We start from the raw sequence: 23,404 nt of genomic DNA, 5'->3' as shown, positions 1-23,404 counted from the left end.
CCTATCTCTGGTTACTCAAATCAAACCCTCTTGACATCCTAATGCACCTTAATCATTAGGTGGCGGCTCTTCAAATTCAAACCCAATTCCCAAAAGGGAATGAGTTGTCCTCCTAAATGTCACGAACCCGATTTCGCTCGAGGAAAAGGGGCGCGAGCGACATAATAGTTAGGAGTGGATTACACAAAGACTTTTTCTCCTGTAGTGAAGATGACTACAGTTAGGACACTTATTGCAGTTGCAGTAAAGAGTGGGTGGACCATCTTCCAATTGGATGTAAATAATGTATTTCTTCATGGTGATTTGCACTAAGAAGTGTACATGGAAGTCCCTCCAGGTCTTTTGGTGGATAGCCAAGGTTTGGCTTCTAAATTGAATAAATCTCTGTATGGGCTGAAGCAACCAAGTAGACAATGGTATGAAAAACTAACTGAGGCATTGTGTTCAAGTGGATATGAACATTCTATGAATGATTACTCCCTGTTTTCCAAGAGGAAGGGGGACTCAGTTGTTTATGTAGCAGTTTATGTGGATGATGTACTACTGACAGGGACAAACCAATCAGAAATGGATCAGTTGAAGACCTTCCTACACAACAAATTCAAAATCAAGGATCTGGGTAAGCTACATTATTTCTTGGGCTTGGAAGTTTTATACAAGATAGATGGTATTATTATTTCACAGACGAAATTTCTCCTTGACTTACTGAAGGAGTATGGCTGCTTGGAGTATAGTACTCTTGATTCACCCCTTGATCCCAATGTGAAACTAAGAGCAAAAGAGGGGGTACCCTTGACAGATCCCACTTATTACAAAAAGTTGGTTGGAAAGTTGAACTTCCTCACGAACACAAGGTTGTATATTGCTTTTAGTGTGCAACACCTCAGCCAGTTCATGCAGGACCCTAGGGAGCCCCATTTGAAAGCTGCCTTCCATTTGTTGAGATATCTCAAGGGTGATCCTACTCTGGGTGTGTTTATCTCCAATGATTTAGACTGGTCAATTAAAGCCTATTGTGACTCTGATTGGGCAGCTTGCCGAGACTCAAAGAAGTCTGTTAGTGGTTATATTGTATTGTTGGGAAGTAGTCCTATCAGCTGTAAATCCAAAAAGCAAGAGATAATTTCATTGTCCTCAGCAAAAGCTGAATACAGGTCTTTGAGAAAAGTGGTTGGGAAGTTAGTTTGGTTGAAAAGGTTACTTGATGAATTAACAGTTCCCTCTTCTACTCCTGTTATAGTGTTTTTTTGATAGTGAGTCAGCCTTACATATATCAAGGAACCCAATGTTTCATGAACGCACCAAACATATTGAGGTCGACTGCTACTTTGTTCGAAAACAACTACAAAAAGGTCTGGTTTCCTTGTATCACATTGCCACCAATGACCAGCTTGCAAACATCTTTACCAAGGCTCTCACAGGCATCAAGCATTCTATTGTTCTCAACAAGTTGGTTGTGCTTTCCCCACCTCCAACTTGAGGGGGGCATTGAGATGAGATTGTATTTATCCTTCTTTGTATTCATTTTGTATGTAAGTTAGGAGATAGTTAGTTAGTTGATTAGTTAATACAGGTGGCAGTAGTTAGTGGTTAAGATGCACAACTGTTAATCACGTTTACATATAGTGCTGTACAGTTCTCATTTTTAGTTAAGCTTCATTCTTCAAACGAAAGAGCTCTTCTTATGCTCTCATCTTTCTCCTCTTTTCAGAAGCTTCGAGATTCAGCCATTGGAGCTGAAGTTGAGCTTCACCGAGCTCATTCTAATTGCAGTGTTATCAGTTCTCATTAGCATGCAAGAAAAAAATGCTTTTCACACACGATATGATAGTACACTTTCAGGATTTAAGAACGTATTAAACTTTTCGAAAACACTACGAGTTGCCTCAATTGTGGATCGATAAATGTAGGATAGTGAAAAGGCCACAATATGTTATATAGTCTCAAGTGGTGAGGTGGAAAAATATGACGTTGGATGGTTAAAAGTAAATGTTAATGGTTGGAATAAGGAGAATCATGGAACAGGTGATGGAGGTGGCATTCTTATATCTTGATGGTAGATGGTAATGGCATTTGCGGAATTATTTAGCCAGTGTAATAATAATATGGCTGAACAAAATGCCAAGTCTAGTAGACTAATGTTATAGTGGTATCGGACTCCGTGTTAGTTGTCAATGTGGTTAACAATAAGCCGAAATTACCACGACAGATCAGTAATTTTGCTTTTGTACACACCTTTGAAAAAAGTAATATGGTTTTTGATCAATTGACAAATTTAGGAGAAAGAACAAAGATTTGTTTTTATCTTCAATGAAGCTGTTTTTCTTCCTTGACAAATTAGAGCTTCTTTAGGGTGTGTTTGGTATGAAGAAAAATATTTTCCAATTTTCTCATGTTTGGTTAGCTTAAATGTTTTGGAAATATTTTCCTTATCAACTCATTTTTCTCCAATTGGAGGAAAATATTTTCCTAAACAAGAGAAGGGAAAACATGTTCCAAAACTCCTTCTCATCCTTCCCCACCCACACCAACCCACCCCACCCCTTCTCCAAAAAAGGTTTTTTTTTTCAAATTTCAGTTTTTCCGTTACCACCCACCCTACTACCCCTCCACCCCCACCCCCCACCGCAAAAAATTATTTTTTCGCAAAAAAAATTACCTTTTTTTTTTGCAATTTCAAATTTTTATTTTTTCGTTTTTCTGCACCACCCACCACTCACCCCAACCCCCCACCTGCCCGCACATGCTACCATTTTGTTTTTACTTTTTGTTTTTATAATTTAAATTTCTATTTTTTTTCATTTTACTGCCCCCTCCCCCGCGCCCCCTACTTTTACTATGGGATTTTTTAAAATATATTTTTCAGTTTAATTTTTTTATTTATCCATTTAAAGGTTCAAAATTTACAAGTTCCAAAATTATGAGTTCAAAGGTTTATGTATTTGGAAGTTTACGGGTTTAGAAATTATAAAGTTTACAGATTCGAAATTCCGTTGTTTTGAAAGTTTAGCGGTTTGAACGTTTATAAAATTTGTGGGTTCGAAAGTGTTCAACCAAAAATTGGAATTTCAGTCAAAGCTTATTTTAGAAGAACTCGGGTTACTGATAATCAAATAGAAATAGGAATAATTGATATAAATAACAACTGAATAGAAAGCAAAGTAAAACTATATATTCCAATAGTATTTCGTGTCCTTACAAATATTCCACCCTCACCTTTTATAGCTATCTCTAAATAATACGTTTTGTTTCTCTCATAATAGAGTCTTTATGGACAATTAATAGCATTTAATGTAACGTTACTATTGGTAATCATAACTGATTCAATACAGATTCCATAACGTTTTCCGTAATTAATGCCTATTAATTACTGATAATACGTATGTATACCCTTTTGCTATTTAGGTTCATCCTTTTGATGTGACTTCTGAATATCAATAGGTTCGAGCGCCTTTCCTTTCTGTCTTCCTTCAATCTCTTCCCGTACCTGTTGAAGCTCGTGCCTCTTCAACTATCCTTTACCAATCTGTTATTCTTTTACCAGTCCACGTGTCATGACATGTCACCTAATAATTAATTCTGTACATGAACTCAATTTTTCCCAATACAGATAGTCCCCCCACTTGCATTTATTCTTCAATAGAATATTTGGGAAGTGGATCTTATTAAAGCGGGAATATTTGCCGCCATTATTTCTTCTCTGGAACTGACGCTTCATATGTCACTTCCATTTAATGTTTGTGACACGTGGCATCCCTTGTTTGATTCTGCAACTTTTCAGTGCCTTTTAGGGCTTTTTTACCGCTTCATCAATTACGAAGCAACAACTTCCATCATGACGTTTCCATCATTACACCCTTTCCTTTGAGGATTGCTTCTAAGTATAAATATAACTTTTCGTTTTTGTCTTTCTCATAATTTTTTTTAGAATATTCAGTTTTTGTTTTCTTCTTCCTCGTACTACTATGTCTTCTTCAAACCCTAACCCTCGAAGAGTCCCCATCGTTGATACCTTTCCTCTTGCTCCTATTGGAAAGAGCTCAAGAGATAATCTTGGGTTCTTCATCGAAAAGAAAAGCTGCTGCAGTTCAAGATTCTAATGAGGAGGAGGAACAGGATGGGGGTTCTTTAATAAAAAGGCCTCGGGCCAGAAGACATGTTTTTTCAGACGATGAAGCGTTTCCTCCCCGTTCTGTTCCCATCACCGAGCCCGTTGAAGCCACCATGGTGATCTCCGATGATGACACTCCCGCAACTGCTCATGACTCTGACGACCTGCTTTTTGCTCATGGGTTTGATAGTGACAATTTGGGTCTAGTTTCTGATGAAGTGCCCCTTGCCTCATTTTCCATGTTTGCTCTTGTGACATCTTCTTTACCAGTTGTAACCGTTGTTGTTGCTGCTCCGCCCAAGCTGTTTTGACTTCTTCCACAGTTCCTCCTACAATTGTCTATCATATTGAGGTTGGTTCCTCAAGTGGAAGTGGAGATATAAAGCAAGTTATCATCAAGGTCCTGCCGATGGTAACCTTTTAAGAAAATCAGGTCGGGCTGATGTGTGGTTGAAACCTCTGATTGGTCTAGCTGAGAAATCCAAGCTTGAGAATCACAACTTTTTGACTTGGATGAATGACATAGTGCAGTCATCTTTAAAGGTATCCCTTTTCATACTTTATTACACCCTTCTTCTATTAAGGTTCTTACCTCTCTTTTTCTTTTTAGATCAATTTAGTTGGCACAGAGATGATGAAGAGGGTTTCCCACATCAAGTAGTTAATGCATGATTATCAAATTGAAGTGGACAACTGAAGAGAACAATATGAAAGCCTTCAAATTGACATGAAAGTGTTACAAGAGAGCAAGTGCACCATAGAGCAACAATTGAAGGTTTTGACTTCAGAGTTAGTAGTTGAGAAGGCTTCCTCAAATCAAGCTAACAAAGACAAGAATCTCCTCGAGACATCTTTTTCTGAGCAACTTTCCAATACCAGTGAAGAAATCAGAGAATTGAAGGCTTTGCTGAATGAGAAAGAAGCTTATGCCGGTGAACTTATGCAAACACTTACTCAGACCCAAGAAGATCTTCATGAATCTTCTAATAAGGTCCATTTTTTAGAAAGTTCACATGCTCCTCTTCAAGCTTCTTATAATTCTGCGTTGGCTGAAAATGAAAAGCTCAAAAATGAGATTGATCAATGGGAGAGAGACTACGAGATTCTTGAGGACAAGACTGCTATTGAAGTGAGTTGGGCAATTTTGAACACACACCATGATACCCTTGTAGAGGTTAGCCAAGAGGGCTTTATTTTGGATGCTGAGTTAGCTAAGATAAAAGAGATTATTGAAAAGACTCAGCAAGGCCAAGACTTTCCTTCACCCATGGCTGATACTCCCGAGCACATTGAAGATGATATGGGTACGGTGAATGCTCCAACTCCTTCAAGCCAACTCGAACCTTCTGCTGTTAGTGACACTACTTTAGGTCCTTTTTCATCCCCTTAGTGAAAGTTGATGAATTGTGACTTCTTTTTATTTTTCTTTTTTGTTTAATTTGGTTTTAACCCTCGGTCCAATTTGAGGGTTTAGTCTTTTGGAATGACAAGTCCGCAGACCTTTTCGGGGTATTATTGTATAAATGACAAACAGTTTATGACTAGGTTCATACTTAGTCTAAACATTCAATATTAACAAGTTTTTGTTTTAACTTAGTTATCTTGAGCTTCTGTTTTGCTCGTTCTTGCCTTTATATTTAATGATTTGTTAGTACTTCGTGGGTTTATATTTTACCCTTTTTGCATTTATAAAATACGTTATTAACTTCATGGATGTCTAAATCAAATATGAATTTTATAAAAGAGGGCCCTTTTATATTCTACACTTAATGAAAATATGTCTCAACTTCATAATGGTGTAAATATTCAAAAAAGAAATAGGAACATACATGTTTCTTGAAATAACTTTGATAAAGTTTTCATCAGAACTTTATCAAGTTTAAGTAACATCTTACATGTATTTAAATATCTTCTATAACTTTTCGTAACTGTTTTGATTACAACAGATTTGCAAAAAAGGAAATAAAATCCAAGGGTTTTTCTAACCCATGTCTAAACATTTTCTTTAACCTAGACATCATAAGATTGTTAAATCTATATGAAGGTTTTTTTTATTGGCTTGTGTTATTAGCTCATGACTTTGCTCTGCACTTTTGATGAGTAGACTTTTGGGCTTGACTTGAATTTAACTTGCATTCAATCTTCTTTGCCTTCTTTATACATATGTCTTATGTATTATATAGTCCCCCAAGTATTTGAGCTTTGAAGTATGAAATCTCGAGCACTTGATTACTCCTTATTCGGTCCTTTTCCTTAAAAGGAAAAACATACGGGACTCGGAGGTATGATTTTAGATGAAGACTTCTTAACCCATTTGAATTTCTATTAGAATAGGTGTAACCCTAGACCGAGAATTTATACTTTTCCATGTGTCTTGCAGGTCGTGATTCATCACTTAGTACGGTTAGCTTTTTGCCTATCATCTAAAATCGTCAGTAAAATTTTAACAATTCAAAAATAAATTTTAAAACAAGGGTACCTGCCCGTGGATACTTTTTTCCTCAGAAATAGTATCTCTTCAAGTGAACAACATTCCAATGTGAAGGTAAAATCTTTCCGTCCATCATTTCCAACTCGTATGCTCCTTTCCCTGCGATACCGTGAATCTTATAAGGTCCTTCCCAAGTTGGACTTAACTTTCCTGCATTAGCTGCTCTCGTGGATTGAAAAACCTTCTTGAGTACGAAGTCCCCAATCTTGAAGTATCTTAGACGAACTTTGCGATTATAGTATCGTTCCATAACTTGTTTCTGCACTGCCATCCTTATTAATGTAGCTTCCCTTCTTTCTTCAATTAAATCTAGGTTTATTCGCATTTCTTCTTCATTAGACTCCTCAATTGCTTGTGTATATCTCGTGCTTGGCTCCCCTATCTCGACTAGGATTAATGCTTCAGCTCCATATACAAGTGAGAACGGTGTTTCTCTCGTACTTGTTTTTGCTATTGTACGGTATGCCCACAAAACACCCGGTAATACCTCTGGCCAATTGCCTTTGGATTCCTCCAATCTTTTCTTCAAGTTTTTAATAATGACTTTATTTGTTGATTCAACTTGTCTGTTGCCCACCGGATGGTAAGGTGTTGAAGTAATTCTTTTAATTTGCCAACTCTGAAAGAATTTTGTGACTTGTATGCCTATAAATTGCAGTCCGTTATCACATAAGAATTCCTTTGGTATGCCGAATCGACATATGATATTTCGCCAAATGAAATGTCTGATCTCTTTTTCTCGTACCTGTTTAAAAGCACCTGCGTCTACCCACTTAGTAAATTAAATCAGTGAGTACTAGCAAAAATCTTACCATGCCTTTTGCTTGTGGTAGTGGACCTACGATATCCATCCACCACTTCATAAAAGGCCATGGTGCAATAACCGGATGTAATAACTCTGCAGGTCTATGCATATTGTTACCGTATCTTTGGCACTTATCATATTTAGCCACAAAATCTTCCGCTTCTTCTTCCATTTTGGGTCAATAATAGCCTGCTCTAATCATGGTTTTCACTAAAGATCTTCCTCCCGCGTGATTTCTACAATGCCTCTCGTGTATTTCTCTCATCACATAATCTGTTTGAGAAGGTCCGAGGCATCTTGCTAAAGGACCATCAAACATTTTACGATGGTTCCATACAATACCGAGCAGCTTTTTTGCGAAGTACGTGAGCCTTTTTCTTATCTTCTAGGACAGTTCCATACTGCAAAAGAGTGACAATCTCGTTCCTCCAATCCCAATTTAAATTAATAAAGTTTACCTTGTTTTTGTCTTGATCGAGTACTAATGGAATAGATGTATTACAGAAGCATTTTCATCATTTGTCATTTCTGCTGCAGATGCAAGATTAGCTAAGGCGTCTGCCTCGACATTATTTTCTCTTGGTATCTGCACAACTTTTCAAGTTTGGAATTGCCTAACTAGATTATGTTCCTTTTCCAAGTACTGCTGCATTTGTGCTTCTCTAGCTGAGTAAGTCCCCAACATTTGGTTAACTACGAGCTGCGAGTCCCTTTTGATTACAACTTGTTCTATGCCAAGCTCTTGTGCCAGCACTAAACCTTCAATCACAGCTTCATACTCTGCCTCATTGTTAGTAATAGGATGACATTTTATGGCTTGTCGTATGATTTCATCCGTAGGTGGTACCAAAACAATTCCTAGTCCTTCCCCTTTTATGTTTGACGAACCATCAGTGAATAAAGTCCAAATTCTGGATTAGACCCGTTGAATATTCATAGTTCTTTTTCTGCTTCTGATTGCATCCCTTGGCTAAAATCAGCCACAAAATCTGCTAACACTTGTGACTTTATTGCAGTTCTAAATTGATATGTGATGTCATATTCACTCAATTCTGTGGCCCACTTGGCTATCCTACCTAATAACTCATGTTTGTGTAATATATTACGCAGGGAATAAGCAGTGACTACGGAGATAGGGTGGCATTGAAAATGAGGTCTTAATTTCCTAGATGCCATTATTAATGCAAGTACAAGTTTTTCTAGATGAGGATACCGTGTCTCAGCATCTAATAATGACTTGCTAACATAATAAATTGGAGACTATTTACCTTGGTCTTCACGAACCAAAACAGCACTCACCGCTACCTCTGAAACAGCAAGGTGGATAAGTAACTTTTCCCCATCTTTTGGTTTTGTGAGCAACAGTGGATTTAACAAGTATACTTTCAAGTTTTTGAGCGCCTGTTGACATTCCTTGTACCATTCGAACTGATCCTATTTTTTAAGAGCTGAAAAGAACTTAAAGCATTTTTGTGATGACTTGGAAATAAATCTTCCTAAGGCTGAAATTCTTCCCGTCAGTCTCTCTACCTCTTTTTTACTTGTAAGCATATCAGGAATTTCCTCAATAGCTTTAAACTGCGCAGGATTTACTTCAATGCCACAGTTAGAAACAAGAAATTCCAAAAACTTGCCTAATGAAACGCCAAATGCACATTTCTCGGGATTTTGCTTCATATTGAATTTACGGAGAATCTGAAATGTATCAGACAGGTGCTGTATATGATTCCCTGCTTGTTGGGATTTTACAAGCATATCATCTATGTAAACTTCCATGGTGTTCCCTAAATGTTCTTGGAACATTTTGGCCACCAATCTTTGGTACATGGCCCCAGCGTTTTTGAGGCCAAATGACATTACTTTGTAACAATAAGTCCCCCTGCCTGTTATAAACGAAGTTTTTTCCTCATCTAGGGGATCCATTTTTATTTGATTATATCCTGAATATGCATCTAAAAAACTTAACAATTCATGTCCTGCAGTAGCATCAATTAGTTGATCTATATGTGGTAACGAAAAAGAATCTTTAGAACAAGCTTTGTTTAGGTCAGTATAATCTACACAAACTCGCCATTTACCATTCTTTTTTGGTACTACTACAGTATTAGCTAACCAATTAGGATACTTTACCTCACAGATAGACCCAATTTTTAAAAGTTTTTACACCTCATCTTGAATCACCTAATTTTTGAAAGATCCCTGCTTTCTTTTCTATTGTTTGATAGGTCTATATGATGGGTCTTCATTTAACTTGTGATTCATTACTTCCGGAGGTATTCCTGTCATATTAGAATAGGACCAGGCAAAATAATCCACGTTAGTTTTCAAAAATTCAATCAACTTACCTTTCATTCTGTGGCTTAGGTTGGCTCCAATGTAGACTTTCTTTTCAGGCCATTGTAAGAATAGTTCTATAGCCTCCAATTCTTCAATTGTCATTTTGATGTTTTCATTTTCTTCTAGTTCTTGGATAGAATCGGGCCTTGAGTCTACATCTATCCGCCCATGTTCAGTTAAGGCCTGTGTTGCAGCATCCTCAATTAAATTCTGTAATTGCTATTTCTTCGCTTGAATCTGCTATGGAGTTGATGCTCCTAGATGTCTGCTGATCTCTAGGGATTTGACGTACCCCCCATTGTGAAGGGAATTTAATAACTTGATGCAGGGTAGATGGCACAACATCTATTTCGTGAATCCATGGTCTACTGAGAATCATATTATAAGCCATATCCATTTCTACCACCTGAAATTTCGTATCTTTGACAACTCCCCCTGCGAATGTTGTAAGTACTACCTCCCTTTTTGTCACGACGCTTGAATTATCAACTAGATAAAGTATGCGCCTTGGGTACTAGCTTATCTTCAGCTTGCATCTCGTTCAATACTCTTAACAAAATGATGTTTACAGAGCTACCTGGATCAATCAAAACTCGTCATGTACAAGTAGAGATATTACCAGTGCATCGTTGTGTGGAGTTAGTACGCCGTCCGCAGCTGCATCATCAAATGTAATACTTTCTTCTTCCAAAACATGTCAGACCCGCTTCCCATGCGTAACTGAGACCTTTGAAATTTTCTTGGCTGTCGTGTATGTCACACTGTTAATTTCTTCTCCCCCGCTTATAACATTGACGATTCTTTTTGGAGAAGGAGCTTTAAGGGGCTCCTGCCTGTTCTTCATGTATGCTTGTTTACCTTTTTCATTAAACAATTGGGTAAGATATCCTTGTGTTAATTAATGGTCAACTTCACCTTGCAGCAATCTACAATCTGCCATTTTATGACCATAATCATTATGAAACTCACACCAAAAATCAGGATTTTGTCTATTTGGATTTGATCTCATTTCTTTTGGCCACCACACCTTATCTCCCACGCTACTTAATACTGCTACTAATTCTGATGTGCTGACATTGAAACTATAACCGCCAAATTTAGCCTTCGAGCTTCTATCATCATCATGCATCTCTCGTGCGTTTCGCTCTTTCCCAAACCTTGACGATGAGCCCGGCTCTCTATCTCTCGATCTATGATCATACCTTGGATTGTCCTGCTTTGAACGTAAGTCTCTTCCTGCTGAACCCATGTAAGACTCGTATCTATTTTTACCGGACCTTTTCTCAGTTTCAGCACGTCTCGAACTTACCCTCTCTTCTTTTTGAGACTGGGAGATGGTATCTTTTTCTATCCTTAGCTTCGTGCTGTATCTATTATAAACATCATTCCAAGTTGTCGCTGGAAATTCGCGCAGACTTTCCTTAAGTCGTCTTGTGGCTTCTAAACTTTCTCATTCAAATTACTAGCTAAAGCCATAGCTGCTCAGTTATCAGGTACGCGTGGTAACATCATCCTTTCACGCTGGAATCTGTCCACGAATTCTCTAAGCAACTCTGAAGCTCCTTGCTTTATTTTGAAAATATCTTCCATTCTTTTTTCAACTTTTTGAGCTCCTGAATGCGCTGTGATAAATGAATCTACAAGCTCAGCAAAAGAATTTATTGTTTTTTCGGGTAAAAGAGAAAACCATGTTAATGCTCCCTTAGTGAGTGTTTTACCGATTTGTTTTGACCAACACTGATTCAATTTCTTGTTTGGTTAAATCATTGCCCTTCACGCCAGTTGTGAACGCAGTCACATGGTCACGTGGATCAGTTGTGCCATCATATTTTGGAATATCAGGCATGTTGAATTTCTTCGGAATCGGCAGAGGAGCAGCACTTGGCTTCCAGGGTTGTTATGAATATTTATCCATTTCTTATCCCTTGATTACAGGCGGTACTCTAGGTATTTGCTCTATGCGATCGCTTTGCTCCTTGAGCTGTTTCTGCAAGGTTAATACTAAATTTTATAAATCAGAATTAACTATGTTACCTGGTTCACCATCACGAGACTCGCTAGGTGTTCCACCATTGCTTGAATTAACGAGTCCAAAACGTGGATTTTCCAAAGTATTATTATTCGGAGTTGGTGTTGGTGGTGCAACCAACAACTGACTGGTAAAAGACTGGAGAGCATTATTGACTTGCTGAGCAATTAATTTCTTCAGAGCATCATCGAGTGCTTGTTCGTTCGCAACTCTGTCATTTTGATTTGCTTCAGATCCGTTTTGGTTCGTAACTCTGTTAATTGTTTCAGAGCCATCTAGAGTCCCCTCTCATGATTGTCGCTAAGAATTATGCGGAGAGGGAGGTGGGGTTCCATCATCCATATCATTCATTTGATGTTGTGGGTATTGAGGTGGTAAATTATGTTGGTTATTATCATTGACATTCAACATGGTCGTTGTTGATGAAAGAATTGACTTTTCTCTATATGAAATTGATTTGGAAAGCAGACAATTATCAGATTCTCGGTAACGGAACCAATTTATTTAACCAAAAATTGGGATTTCGGCCAAAGCTTGTTTTAGAAGAACTCGGGTTACTGATAATCAAATAGAAATAGGAATAATTGATATAAATAACAGCTGAATAGAAAGCAAAGTAAAACTATATATTCCAATAGTATTTCGTGTCCTTACAAATATTCCACCTTCACCTTTTATAGCTATCTCTAAATAATACGTTTTGTTTCTCTCATAATAGAGCCTTTATGGACAACTATAGCATTTAATGTAACGTTACTATTGGTAATCATAACTGATTCGATACAAATTCCATAATGTTTTCCGTAATTAATGCCTATTAATTACCGATAACACGTATCTATACCCTTTTGCTATTTAGGTTCATCCTTTTGATGTGACTTCTGAATATCAATAGGTTCGAGCGCCTTTCCTTTCTGTCTTCCTTGAATCTCTGTCCGTACATGTTGAAGCTCATGCCTCTTCAACTATCCTTTGCCAATCTGTCATTCTTTTACCAGTCCACGTGTCATGACATGTCACCTAATAATTAATTCTGTACATGAACTCAATTTTTCCAATACAGGAAGGTTGTTGGTTGAAGGTTTATGGCTTTATATTTATTATATCTAAATTATTTATGAATACTCTTGAGAAGTCATTTTCCTTAATTTGCGTACCAAACACCGAAAAATGAATAAGATTACTACTTGTTTTCCAAGAAAATATTTTCTTGGAAAACATTTTCCACGAAAAATATTTTCTATTATAACAAACACACCCTTAAAGTTGGATGAGGACTACCTTGTTTTGGATTAGGCCAAGAAAGAATCATTACATGTTGGTGATGACAATCTTATGTTTAACCCCAATCTATTGTACACTAGAACGGTTCATACCATTTACATCATGTAATGGAGGTTGAGGTCTATGTTCTTGATGACTCATATTTTTTTTGTTACATTTCTCCCTCTAGTTACTACACTTAATCGTGTTTCAGCTTAAATGTAAGTGTTTATACTTATTACGTAATGTTTGGTTGTGTAGGATATGATTCTGGGTGCAGAAGCATTTTTTGAAGTAAAACAGATGAATTGGAGCATTAAAATCTAAGTAGAAGCCTAAAGAATTTAAATTCATTCCGCAACAAAAGTTATATAATTTTTTACATACACTGATTGTGGTCCTGACCTACCTCCATCTCACTGGTGGACCTTTTACCCCCCAAAAAGGACCCTAAGTTGAGACCAAACATTGTCAACAAATAAATTATGCTTTATTTTATATGCAGCGATTGTGGATATGCTGAAAGTACTTAGAGATTACACAAGATACTTGCCAAATTTAATAATAAAATGATAAAGTATACGCAATATAAAGAATGCAATGTGACGGCAAACATTCATCGACACTAAGGATTTGCAGGGAAACAATATCTTTTTATAAAACAATAAGTTTATCTAATTTCTTGTTTTGTAGGTATGAATTCTCAATCATTTTTCATTGTAAGCTTTGTTCCTCTGTCTGCTCCCTAGAGAAGCAAAACATGTTTATAAAATGATTTAAGTCCTTTAACTTGAATTTGGACGCAACCCGTTGCAAATTTATGAGTTGTTATTGGTTGTAAATATTTCTAGACCAATATATAATGAAATCGTATTTATTCAAAAAAAAATGACGCAAGACATTTTGTCAAAGTATTTTTTAGTGGCACAGTTAATAAGATTGAACTTGGGGTACGAGGAAAAGAGAAATGGTAAAGTTGTTGAATGTTCCAAGCTGATCCATATTAATCATTAGAATAATAGAGAGGTCCATAATACCTTTTTACTACTCTAGTTACTTAAATATGGTTAGAATTTCTATACTAGTAAGGATTAGTAACAGTCTTGTAAAACAATTTTGATTGGACTTTGAACTCTTCCCATTGTCGATACCTTTTGTATTGTTGGTGAAAAAGAGCATACACTTAGAATATTAGACGACTGATATGGCATAATGCGTGGAACAATAATATAGCAACATGTGGTAGTCTTATTTGATATAAAAAGAAAAGGCACGGGAAGAAATACCCACGAGACAGTACCGGGCCTAACAGCTGGTAAGGAATGAAAAAAAAAAAAAGAAAGATACATGGACCGGAAGGAAATAAAGAAAGGGAATCTGAACAGATATAAGGCATTTATAGCAATAGATGTGTCAGTTATAAAAATCCAAAATAATGGGCAAATAATATCATTAATGCCGATAATTAGCCCAAATTATGGAGGGAAAACTATTACTATTGTATATTCCTATATAAGGGCACAGAATACTATTTGTAAGGACACATCTGATACAATATTGAAATATACACTTTACTTTTCTGCTTTCTCGAAATTCTTTGCTTTTACTTTACAATCAATTATTTTCTTATTTATTCTTGTTATTTTCCTTTGATACCGTTGAGAAAGTGAAGCTAAACTTGGTTATCAGTAATCCATTTTCTTCTAAAATTAGACTTTGACCAAAGATATATTTTTGGTTGCACAAATTAGCTCTGTACTGGGAATCTGATAATCTTTTCACTTTCCAAATTCACTTTTCCATCAAACAATCATGTCAACTTCCAACGACAACAACCAACAGAATCAACTGAACCAATAAGAGGGAGGAACTTCAATCCCTTCTGTCACGACCCAATTCCCGAACCCGGTCGTGATGGCGCCTCTCGTGAAGACAAGGCCAGCCAGACCAAGCCGAACACCTCTTTTAAACAATTAAATATCATAAATAGTTCTAAAGCATGATATAATATCCATAATTTGCGGAATTAACAATAACATCAGTAAGAACCATCCCGACACAGCCCAAATGGGGGTGTCACAAGTCATGAGCAACTATGAAATCCGGATACAAGTCTACGGAACACTAAATCCATACAATAGTTCTAAGAACACGAAAATTATAAGATAAGGGAGGCACGGGGCTGCGGACGCCAACAACTACCTCGTAGTCTCCGAATCACTGACTGGACTGGGAGGACCAGCACTCAGGGGCGGACTCTATGATCCCTGAATCTGCCCACATGGTGCAGGGAGTAATGTGAGTACTCCGAACTAGTGAGTAATAATTATAAATAATGGTTGAAAGTATGAAAACATGTAAGGGCACAAAGCAATTCCATATCAAGCAGTAAATCACTTAAGGAAGTAAATTAGTGAAGAAATCAAATGAAATCCCTTTTAAAACAAGTAAAATAGGTAATTCAACAGGTAAATAACAAGTAGAAATTCGCCCCTCGAGCACAGTATCAATCACTCATAACAGTATCAGCCCCTTGGGCTCACTCTCAGTACAGTATCAGCCCCTCGGGCTCACTCTCAGATCATAATGGGTACCCGCGCTCACCGTGGGTGTGCAGACTCCGTAGGGGCCCCTTACGGCCCAAGCGCTATATCAAGCCACCTCGTGGCATCATCTCTTGGCACTCGGCCTCACATCACTTGACACTCGGCCTCACATCACTCAAGCCACCTCGTGGCATATAAAGTATCTCAGGCCCTCGGTCTCATATCACTCAGCATATCCTCACATATGGCCCTCGGCCTCACTCAATCTGAAATCATCACAAGCCCCTCGGGCATTTGTAAAACAGTAGTTCTCAGCCCAAAACATCATTTAGAAACATCACATAAGTTTCAAATCTGAGTAAAAGTGGCTGAGTTAGTAAAACAGTAGATATCAACGGGACTGAGTTTAAATAATAAGTCAAAGCAGTGAGGAAATAGTGATAAAAATCCCCAAAGGGTTCAAATAGTTGGCACGGAACCCAATATGGCAATCAGCCCAAATCATAATGATAACAAATAAATTTCAGTCAAATACGCGGTAAAATCATCAATCGGGACGGACCAAGTCACAATCCCCAGTAGTAAAATACCCCACGCTCATCATCCAGTGTGTGTCTCGCCTCAATATAGCACTACGATGTGCAAATCCGGGGTTTCAAACCCTCAGGACATCATTTACAATAATTACTCACCTTGAGTCGGCTACAACTCTAGCTCGCGGCGACTTTGCCCCTCGAATCAGCCTTAACGCGCATCGAATCTATCCAAAACTAGAACGTATACGTCACAAAATGTTAAGGGAACAAAGCCCAAGCGAAAACTATCGAAAAATATCAAAAATCCCGAAATTAGCAAAATTCGAGCCCCGGGCCCACTTCTCGAAACTCAGAAATTTTCACATAATTAGATTCCTTATCTCCTCACGAGTTCATACATATCAAATTTACCAAAATCCGACCTCATATGGTCACTCAAATTCTAAACATTCACTCTCCAATTTCAAGCCCTAATTTCCCAACTCTTCCTCTAATTTCCACAAATTTTCATGATTAAATAATGATATAATCACCATAAACACAAGGTATAAATCCCAAGTAGCTTAACTATGTGGATACACTTGATCCCCTCTTGAAATCACAGCTTGGAGCTCCAAAATCGCACAAAAATGATGAACAAATGACTGAAAATCGTGAAAGGGCATTTTTATACCTTCTGCCCGGCTCTTTCGCACCTGCGATCCAGTAAGCGCATCTGCGCTTCCGCTTATGTGGAAAAACATTCGCTTCTGTGGATTTCACTTATGACCCAGGACCCGCATCTGCGGTCCAAACACGCACCTGCGGTACCGCATATGCGGTTCGCTTCTGCGAAAATCACTTGCCGGCCAAATCTCGCATCTGCGATCCTTTTCCCGCATCTGCGACTTCGCAGATGCGGTCCACATAGCCGCTTCTGCAGTCTCAGCCCATCTGACCATTTTTTGCTTCTACAATGAATCACCCGCATCTGCGGTCCCCAAACTGCAGATGCGAAAATACCAGAAACAGCAAATCTAAAGCTGCAACCAACATCTAACTTCTCCGATAACCATCTGAGATCATCCTGAGGCCCCCGGGACCTCAACCAAAAGTACGAACATAACCGAATACCTTATTCAAACTTGTTCTAATCATCAAAATACCTCAAACAACATCAAATCTACGAAATCACATCGAATTCAAGCCTAAGTTTCTAAATAAATCTTCTGAAATACGTTTTTGATCAAAAACTCAGCCAAACCACGTCCAAATGACCTGAAATTTTGCACACACATCCCAAATGATACAACGAAGCTATTGCAACTCTCGGAATTTCATTCCGACCCTTATATCAAAATCTCGCCTATCAACCGAAAATCGCCAAAATATCAATTTTTGCCAACTCAAGCCTAAACCTTCCACGGACTTCCAAAAATGCATTTCGATCATGCTCCTAAGTCATAAATCTCCTAACGGAGCTAACCAATTCATAAAAATCCCGATCTGAGATCATATACAAACAAGTCAAATTTTGGCCAAACCTTTCGAATTTTTAAGCTACAGCTGAGAACAGTTCTTTCAATTTCATTCCGATTTCCGTGAAAACCAAAACCAACGATTTACATCAGTCATAATACATCAAGTGGGGCAAGTCATGCCCAAGAACTGGCGATCAAAGTGCAAAAGCTCAAAATGACCGGTCGGTTCGTTACATCCTCCCTCACTTAAACACACGTTCGTCCTCGAACGTACCCAGAGTTGTTCTAGAAGCCAACCAATAGCTGAATAACTTTACCATGCATATACCCAGGGGTGATCCCACGTCACCCTATCTCATATAGGTCTGATAACACATTGCAACTGAAATTGCACAATCCAATCTGGCCCATAATCCATAGAACCACATTTTCACTTCTGAAACCATTGTTACGATCAAAACCTCACACCTATACTCTGAATAGACCCGAACTAGCTGTAGTAACCTATGCCTGCAACCTCAAGAGCAATCCCATGATATACCACATAACTCGAACACTTGTAGCGATAACTTCTATTTACAGCAGCTGCCCACAACAACCAAATACTGGTAGAAAACCTCTGATCAGCTAAAGTCTCATTCCAACACTGTCATATACTGCCAACGATAAAGGAAACACGCAATAAACCATAACCATTTCTTAGATCAACCATTCATGAAGCCACTTCTCCTTTGGCAAATACCATAGCATATTTTCTAGCCGAACCTCGATAGTATCCTTCCAACATGCTGAAATCGAATCCGTTCGTATTCATTAATGATCCCAATGATTTCCTCTAATCTAGCACACTACTCTGGCGACACGACACATCAATACAGGCTTAAGCCACAACTTGTGCAATACACGCACCAATAGGCAACAGTCCGAACATGCTCAAATCATGAAAACGACTCAATTGAAAGAGTTGTACCTCAAGCTCACCAGTACCATCACAACACAAGGCTGAGAATCCGTCTCACATCATAGAATAGAACATACGAATCTAACCCGCAAGGTCAGATCTCCATATAGCTTCGCTGCAACGCGCGACCCTATCCAAATACTGCTCCACACGAGACACCTCAAGTCACTATGCTCGAAGTTGACAACCACGCACAATTTGATGTCTGGAACCAAAACAAATCATTACACCCACGGTGAAACAAGTAACATATACCACGCAAACCCGATAGGACATAAATGATACTTCATTCACCGAATAATACCCAATTACTCTTCCCGCTCGACTTCCATTATGAACCCCAATAGAACCGCACCATATGTGCCCATGACCAACAAATCATAACGTCTCGCAACACAGAAAGGCAACTCATAGATCTCCCCAGATCACTAATAAGCTCAATAATGGTTGAATTAACCTATCCATTAACAATACAATTCGGGGCTAACCCAACCGACTCAAGTGAGAACACGTATCCACATTGGCCTGCCGATGAACTCCTTACCAAGGAAGCCTGAAGCTTCTCCTTCCACTACTATAACTCCTGCCGGAGGCATACGATATGATGTCGGGCACCAAATTAATACCGAAATCTACAACCTCACCTGACGGCATGCCCGGCTACAAGAAGCACATCCAAAAAGTCCCTCAACACTGGAACTGAATCAATGGTAGAAACCTCTGTACTGACACCCATCACGAAGGCCCAATTAAGAAAGTCAATCCTTCCCAGCCGTCCGCTGGGTCTTCGAAACATAACCCACTTTACTAGAACATAATCCGACGCACCTCGACACTCAAACCGTGGCATTTTCGGCATAGCCAATAGTGCCACCTTAGTGCAATAGCCCAGAATAACACAATACGGAGACAACCAGTCTGAACCCAATATCACATCCAAGATCTAATCTACCAAACAACAAAAGATCAGCTCGGGTCTCCAAATCCTGATAGTCACTAAATGGTGCCGATACACGATTTATAACCACCCATAGACTGAATATAAGAACTCCCGTCTCCAAATCCACACGGCACATGAATCACCATATCTGATCCAAACTTCGATGTCTGAATACATGCCACACCTCTAATACCCAGTCATTTCACGAGAGATACTTAAAATTCTTCTGTGCCACCAGGAAAACTCGAATATCAGCAGTCGATCCATCCAGAAAGTGCCGCGATACTATCGAAGTGCCATCAACTTAATCATATTGTCCTTTTTATGAGACGTAGGCTCTCGTCAAATCACTTCCAATTAGCAATACCATTTCCTTATTTATTTGAGGCTACCCGCTGCCTAAGAGTTTTATGAACTTGCTTTCAGAACTGAACTGTAACCTTACACGCAAATCTCGATCCTCCACGACATACCGCATATACTATACCATCCTAGGATAACATGAGAACTTCATCTCCCTTCCGAGCCACAGACATCTACATACTTAACTAGTCACGAACTTTCCATTGGTCCCATCTAGAAGAAAAATCACTATACATCCCATGCACCGCATACTCAGAGAAAATATACATCTCCAAACCGCGGTAAAAACCATCAAGAGACCTGCCAGGACTGAATCCTTCTAACTCGACCTAGCTAAGCAAGTCATCAAAACCTAAGAGCATCCTGCAAAATACCCGCAAGAACTCCTTACCTCGAACACCCGCACGGAATTAATCATATACTTACCATACTGGTCCAGTCTACTATCGAGCTACTCCATCTATCTAAGTTTCCTTCTGATTCATCTTCAACTGGATATTCCCTCTTGCTGTAGCACCACAATTCTTCAACCCAGGCTTACCACACAAGACCCAAGCATAAAAACACACAATCTAAGACCCATAAGCCAATGAATACTCTCTCAAATATTCCCAAAAACACCACATTCCAGAATACTTCACTCTGAAGAACTTCCTGTGAATCTAAATCCGTTACCTTCACTTTCCTGATACTGATACATAGAATCCCACAATTAACATAGAAATACCACAAGTCTTGACCTCTTTCAATGAGAACACGGTTTCTGATCACATACTCAACTTTAAGATGCCCAATTGTTCCCTGTAGAATCTTGAACACATTAGAACTATTCTTGAGAGTCATTCACTCTTATTCAAATTGCGATTTACCTGACCAAAAGAATCGACCAACCTATTCCTCATTAGCACTTCAGACACCGTAGAATGCAACCTCATCCCAATACAACCAAGCCACTTCCTGCTCTATGCACCGATCATCCTTTACCAACAACAACTCTAGACATTCCATGATTCTCATACCCTATGAAGCATAATATAACCTTGTCAAAATTTTCCTTTACTCGGGCTATCCCCGGTCTCCATTTCCGCAAGCCATGACTGATTCACTCGCACGCCTCAAACTGGGACCAACATAGCACCTAACCATGCAATCAACTACTCACAACAAACTCACCCACTTGGCTCGAAGCCGTAGATCAAAATACACTCAATAACTCATAACACTTATACTTTATTGATGCCACAATACCATAGTGAGATAAAACTCAAATCCTTTGTAAGCTTGTGAATACACAAATCAGCTAGTACTCTAAACCTTCGGCCAATCTCGCGCTCATTCTCGCAATAGTTAAGCCCACTCTCTTAAGCGACCCAAAATTCAAATTTCAGCACTTACATTTCACTTGTACCTGAGACCTTCTAACAATCACATAAAGGTCACACCACCCCAGAACTCTTCGCAAGAGATAACCCACCTACTTTGTCTTCAATTAACATTTCTGAATACCTTCCACCGTCATAAATTGTACGCAGTCACTTAGTCCTCCTGATTTTGAACTCCTACCGCAACATGAAATTTACTACACTCTCAACTGGAAACATGAAAAGATCTTTCACACGCCCATAACTCGGGGCTATACCTTGAATCAAGGTGGAATTCCAGCACCTAATAGTTCTTCTATCCTCCAGCAGACCTTCTTTGTCACATCCAAGTCATATAGATACATCTTGCAGTACTAACATACTCATCACATAGTTATCCAACCGTCACTCCCACTAATAGGGACACTACCGAACATATAAGTTCAAAAACACTTTCTCACACAATTAGCACCTCGGTGCTCAAGCCATAGGAAAAGATCCAGCCTCAAGTCCTCCAGACTGGCCTAATATCAACTCACAGAGATCACATCTTGCCCCTCGATCGGGGAATCACAAGCCATCAAGGCACATCTGATACTGAGCGCTCATGCGCCCATGCGAATGCGTGGAAGGAATTTCAAGAGTTACTATTCAAGTTGAATCAATGACGCACGATAAGAATTCAAGAATGTGAAGTTTTCCTAAAGGTTCTGCAGCCTCTCGAGGATAAATATAGACGTCTCCATACTGATCCGCGGGACTCTACTAAACCTGCTCATGACTCGTGAGACCTATGTAACCTAGGCTCTGATACCAACTTGTCACGACCCAATTCCCGAACCCGGACATGATGACACATCTCGTGAAGAAAAGGCTAGCCAGACCAAACCGAACACCTCTTTTAAACAATTAAACATCATAAATAGTTCTAAAGCATGATATAATATCCATGATTTGCGGAATTAACAATAACATCAGTAAGAACTATCCCGACACAATCCAAATCTGGGTGTCACAAGTCATGAGAAACTAAGAAATCCGGATACAAGTCTACTGAACACTAAATCCGATACAATAGTTCTAAGAACACGAAAATGATAAGATAAGGGAGGTACGGGGCTGCAGACGCCAACAACTACCTCGTAGTCTCCCAATCACTGCCTAGACTAGGAGGATCAGCACTCAGGAGCGGACTCTGCGATGCCTGAATCTGCACACATGGTGTAGAGAGTAATATGAGTACTCCGAACTAGTGAGTAATAATTATAAATAATGGCTGAAAGTATGAAAACACATAAGGGCACAAAGCAATTCCATATCAAGCAGTAAAATCACTTAAGGTAGTAAATCAGTGAACAAATCAAATGAAATCCCTTTTAAAACATGTAAAACAGGTAATTCAACAGGTAAATAACAATTAGAAATCCGCCCCTCGGGCACAGTATCAATCACTCAGAACAGTATCAGCCCCTCGGGCTCACTCTCAGTACAGTATCAGCCCCTCGGACTCACTCTTAGATTGTAATGGGTACCCGTGCTCACTGTGGGTGTGCAGACTCCGGAGGGGACCCTTACAGACCAAGCGCTATATCAAGCCACCTTGTGGCATCATCTCTCGACACTTGGCCTCACATCACTCGGCACTCTACCTCACATCACCCGGCACTCGGCCTCACATCACTCAAGCCACCTCGTGGCATATAAAGTATCTCAGGACCTCGGCCTCATATCACTCAACATATCCTCACATATGGCCCTCGACCTCACTCAGTCCGAAAATCATCACAAGCCCCTCAGGCATTAGTAAAACAGTAGTTCTCAGCCCAAAACATCATTTAGAAATATCACATAAGTTTCAAATTTGAGTAAAAATGGCTGAGTTGGTAAAGCAGTAGATATCAACAGGACTTAGTTCAAATAATAAGTCAAAGCAGTGAGGAAATAGTGATAAAAATCCTCGAAGGGTTCAAATAGTTGGCACAAAGCCCAAATATGGCAATCAACCCAAATCATGATGATAACAAATAAATTTCAATCAAATACGCGGTAAAATCATCAATCGGGATGGGCCGAGTCACAATACCCAGTAGTAAAAGACCCCACGCTCATCATCCAGCGCGTGTCTTGCCTCAATATAGCACTACGATGTGCAAATCCGGGATTTCAAACCCTCAGGACATCATTTACAATCATTACTCACC

At 39.0% G+C, this 23,404-nt stretch overlaps 1 protein-coding gene across 1 annotated transcript; it reads right to left on the bottom strand.

Annotated features, from left to right (window-relative positions):
- Window positions 1–6,612: 6,612 nt before the first annotated feature.
- LOC138875953 (uncharacterized) lies at window positions 6,613–10,141 on the bottom strand. Its single transcript, XM_070154833.1, has 7 exons — window positions 10,037–10,141; window positions 9,753–9,927; window positions 8,938–9,407; window positions 8,676–8,841; window positions 8,105–8,277; window positions 7,910–7,993; window positions 6,613–7,221 (listed from the first exon to the last, which is right to left on the bottom strand). The coding sequence occupies exons 1-7, from the start codon at window positions 10,139–10,141 to the stop codon at window positions 6,613–6,615; spliced, it is 1,782 nt and encodes a 593-aa protein (XP_070010934.1).
- Window positions 10,142–23,404: the final 13,263 nt, after the last annotated feature.

Source organism: Nicotiana sylvestris, chromosome 8 (assembly GCF_000393655.2).
Source record: "Nicotiana sylvestris chromosome 8, ASM39365v2, whole genome shotgun sequence".
Classification (NCBI taxonomy): domain Eukaryota; kingdom Viridiplantae; phylum Streptophyta; class Magnoliopsida; order Solanales; family Solanaceae; genus Nicotiana; species Nicotiana sylvestris.
Note: the sequence above shows the minus strand (reverse complement) of the source record. Positions and strands in the feature narration are given on the sequence as shown.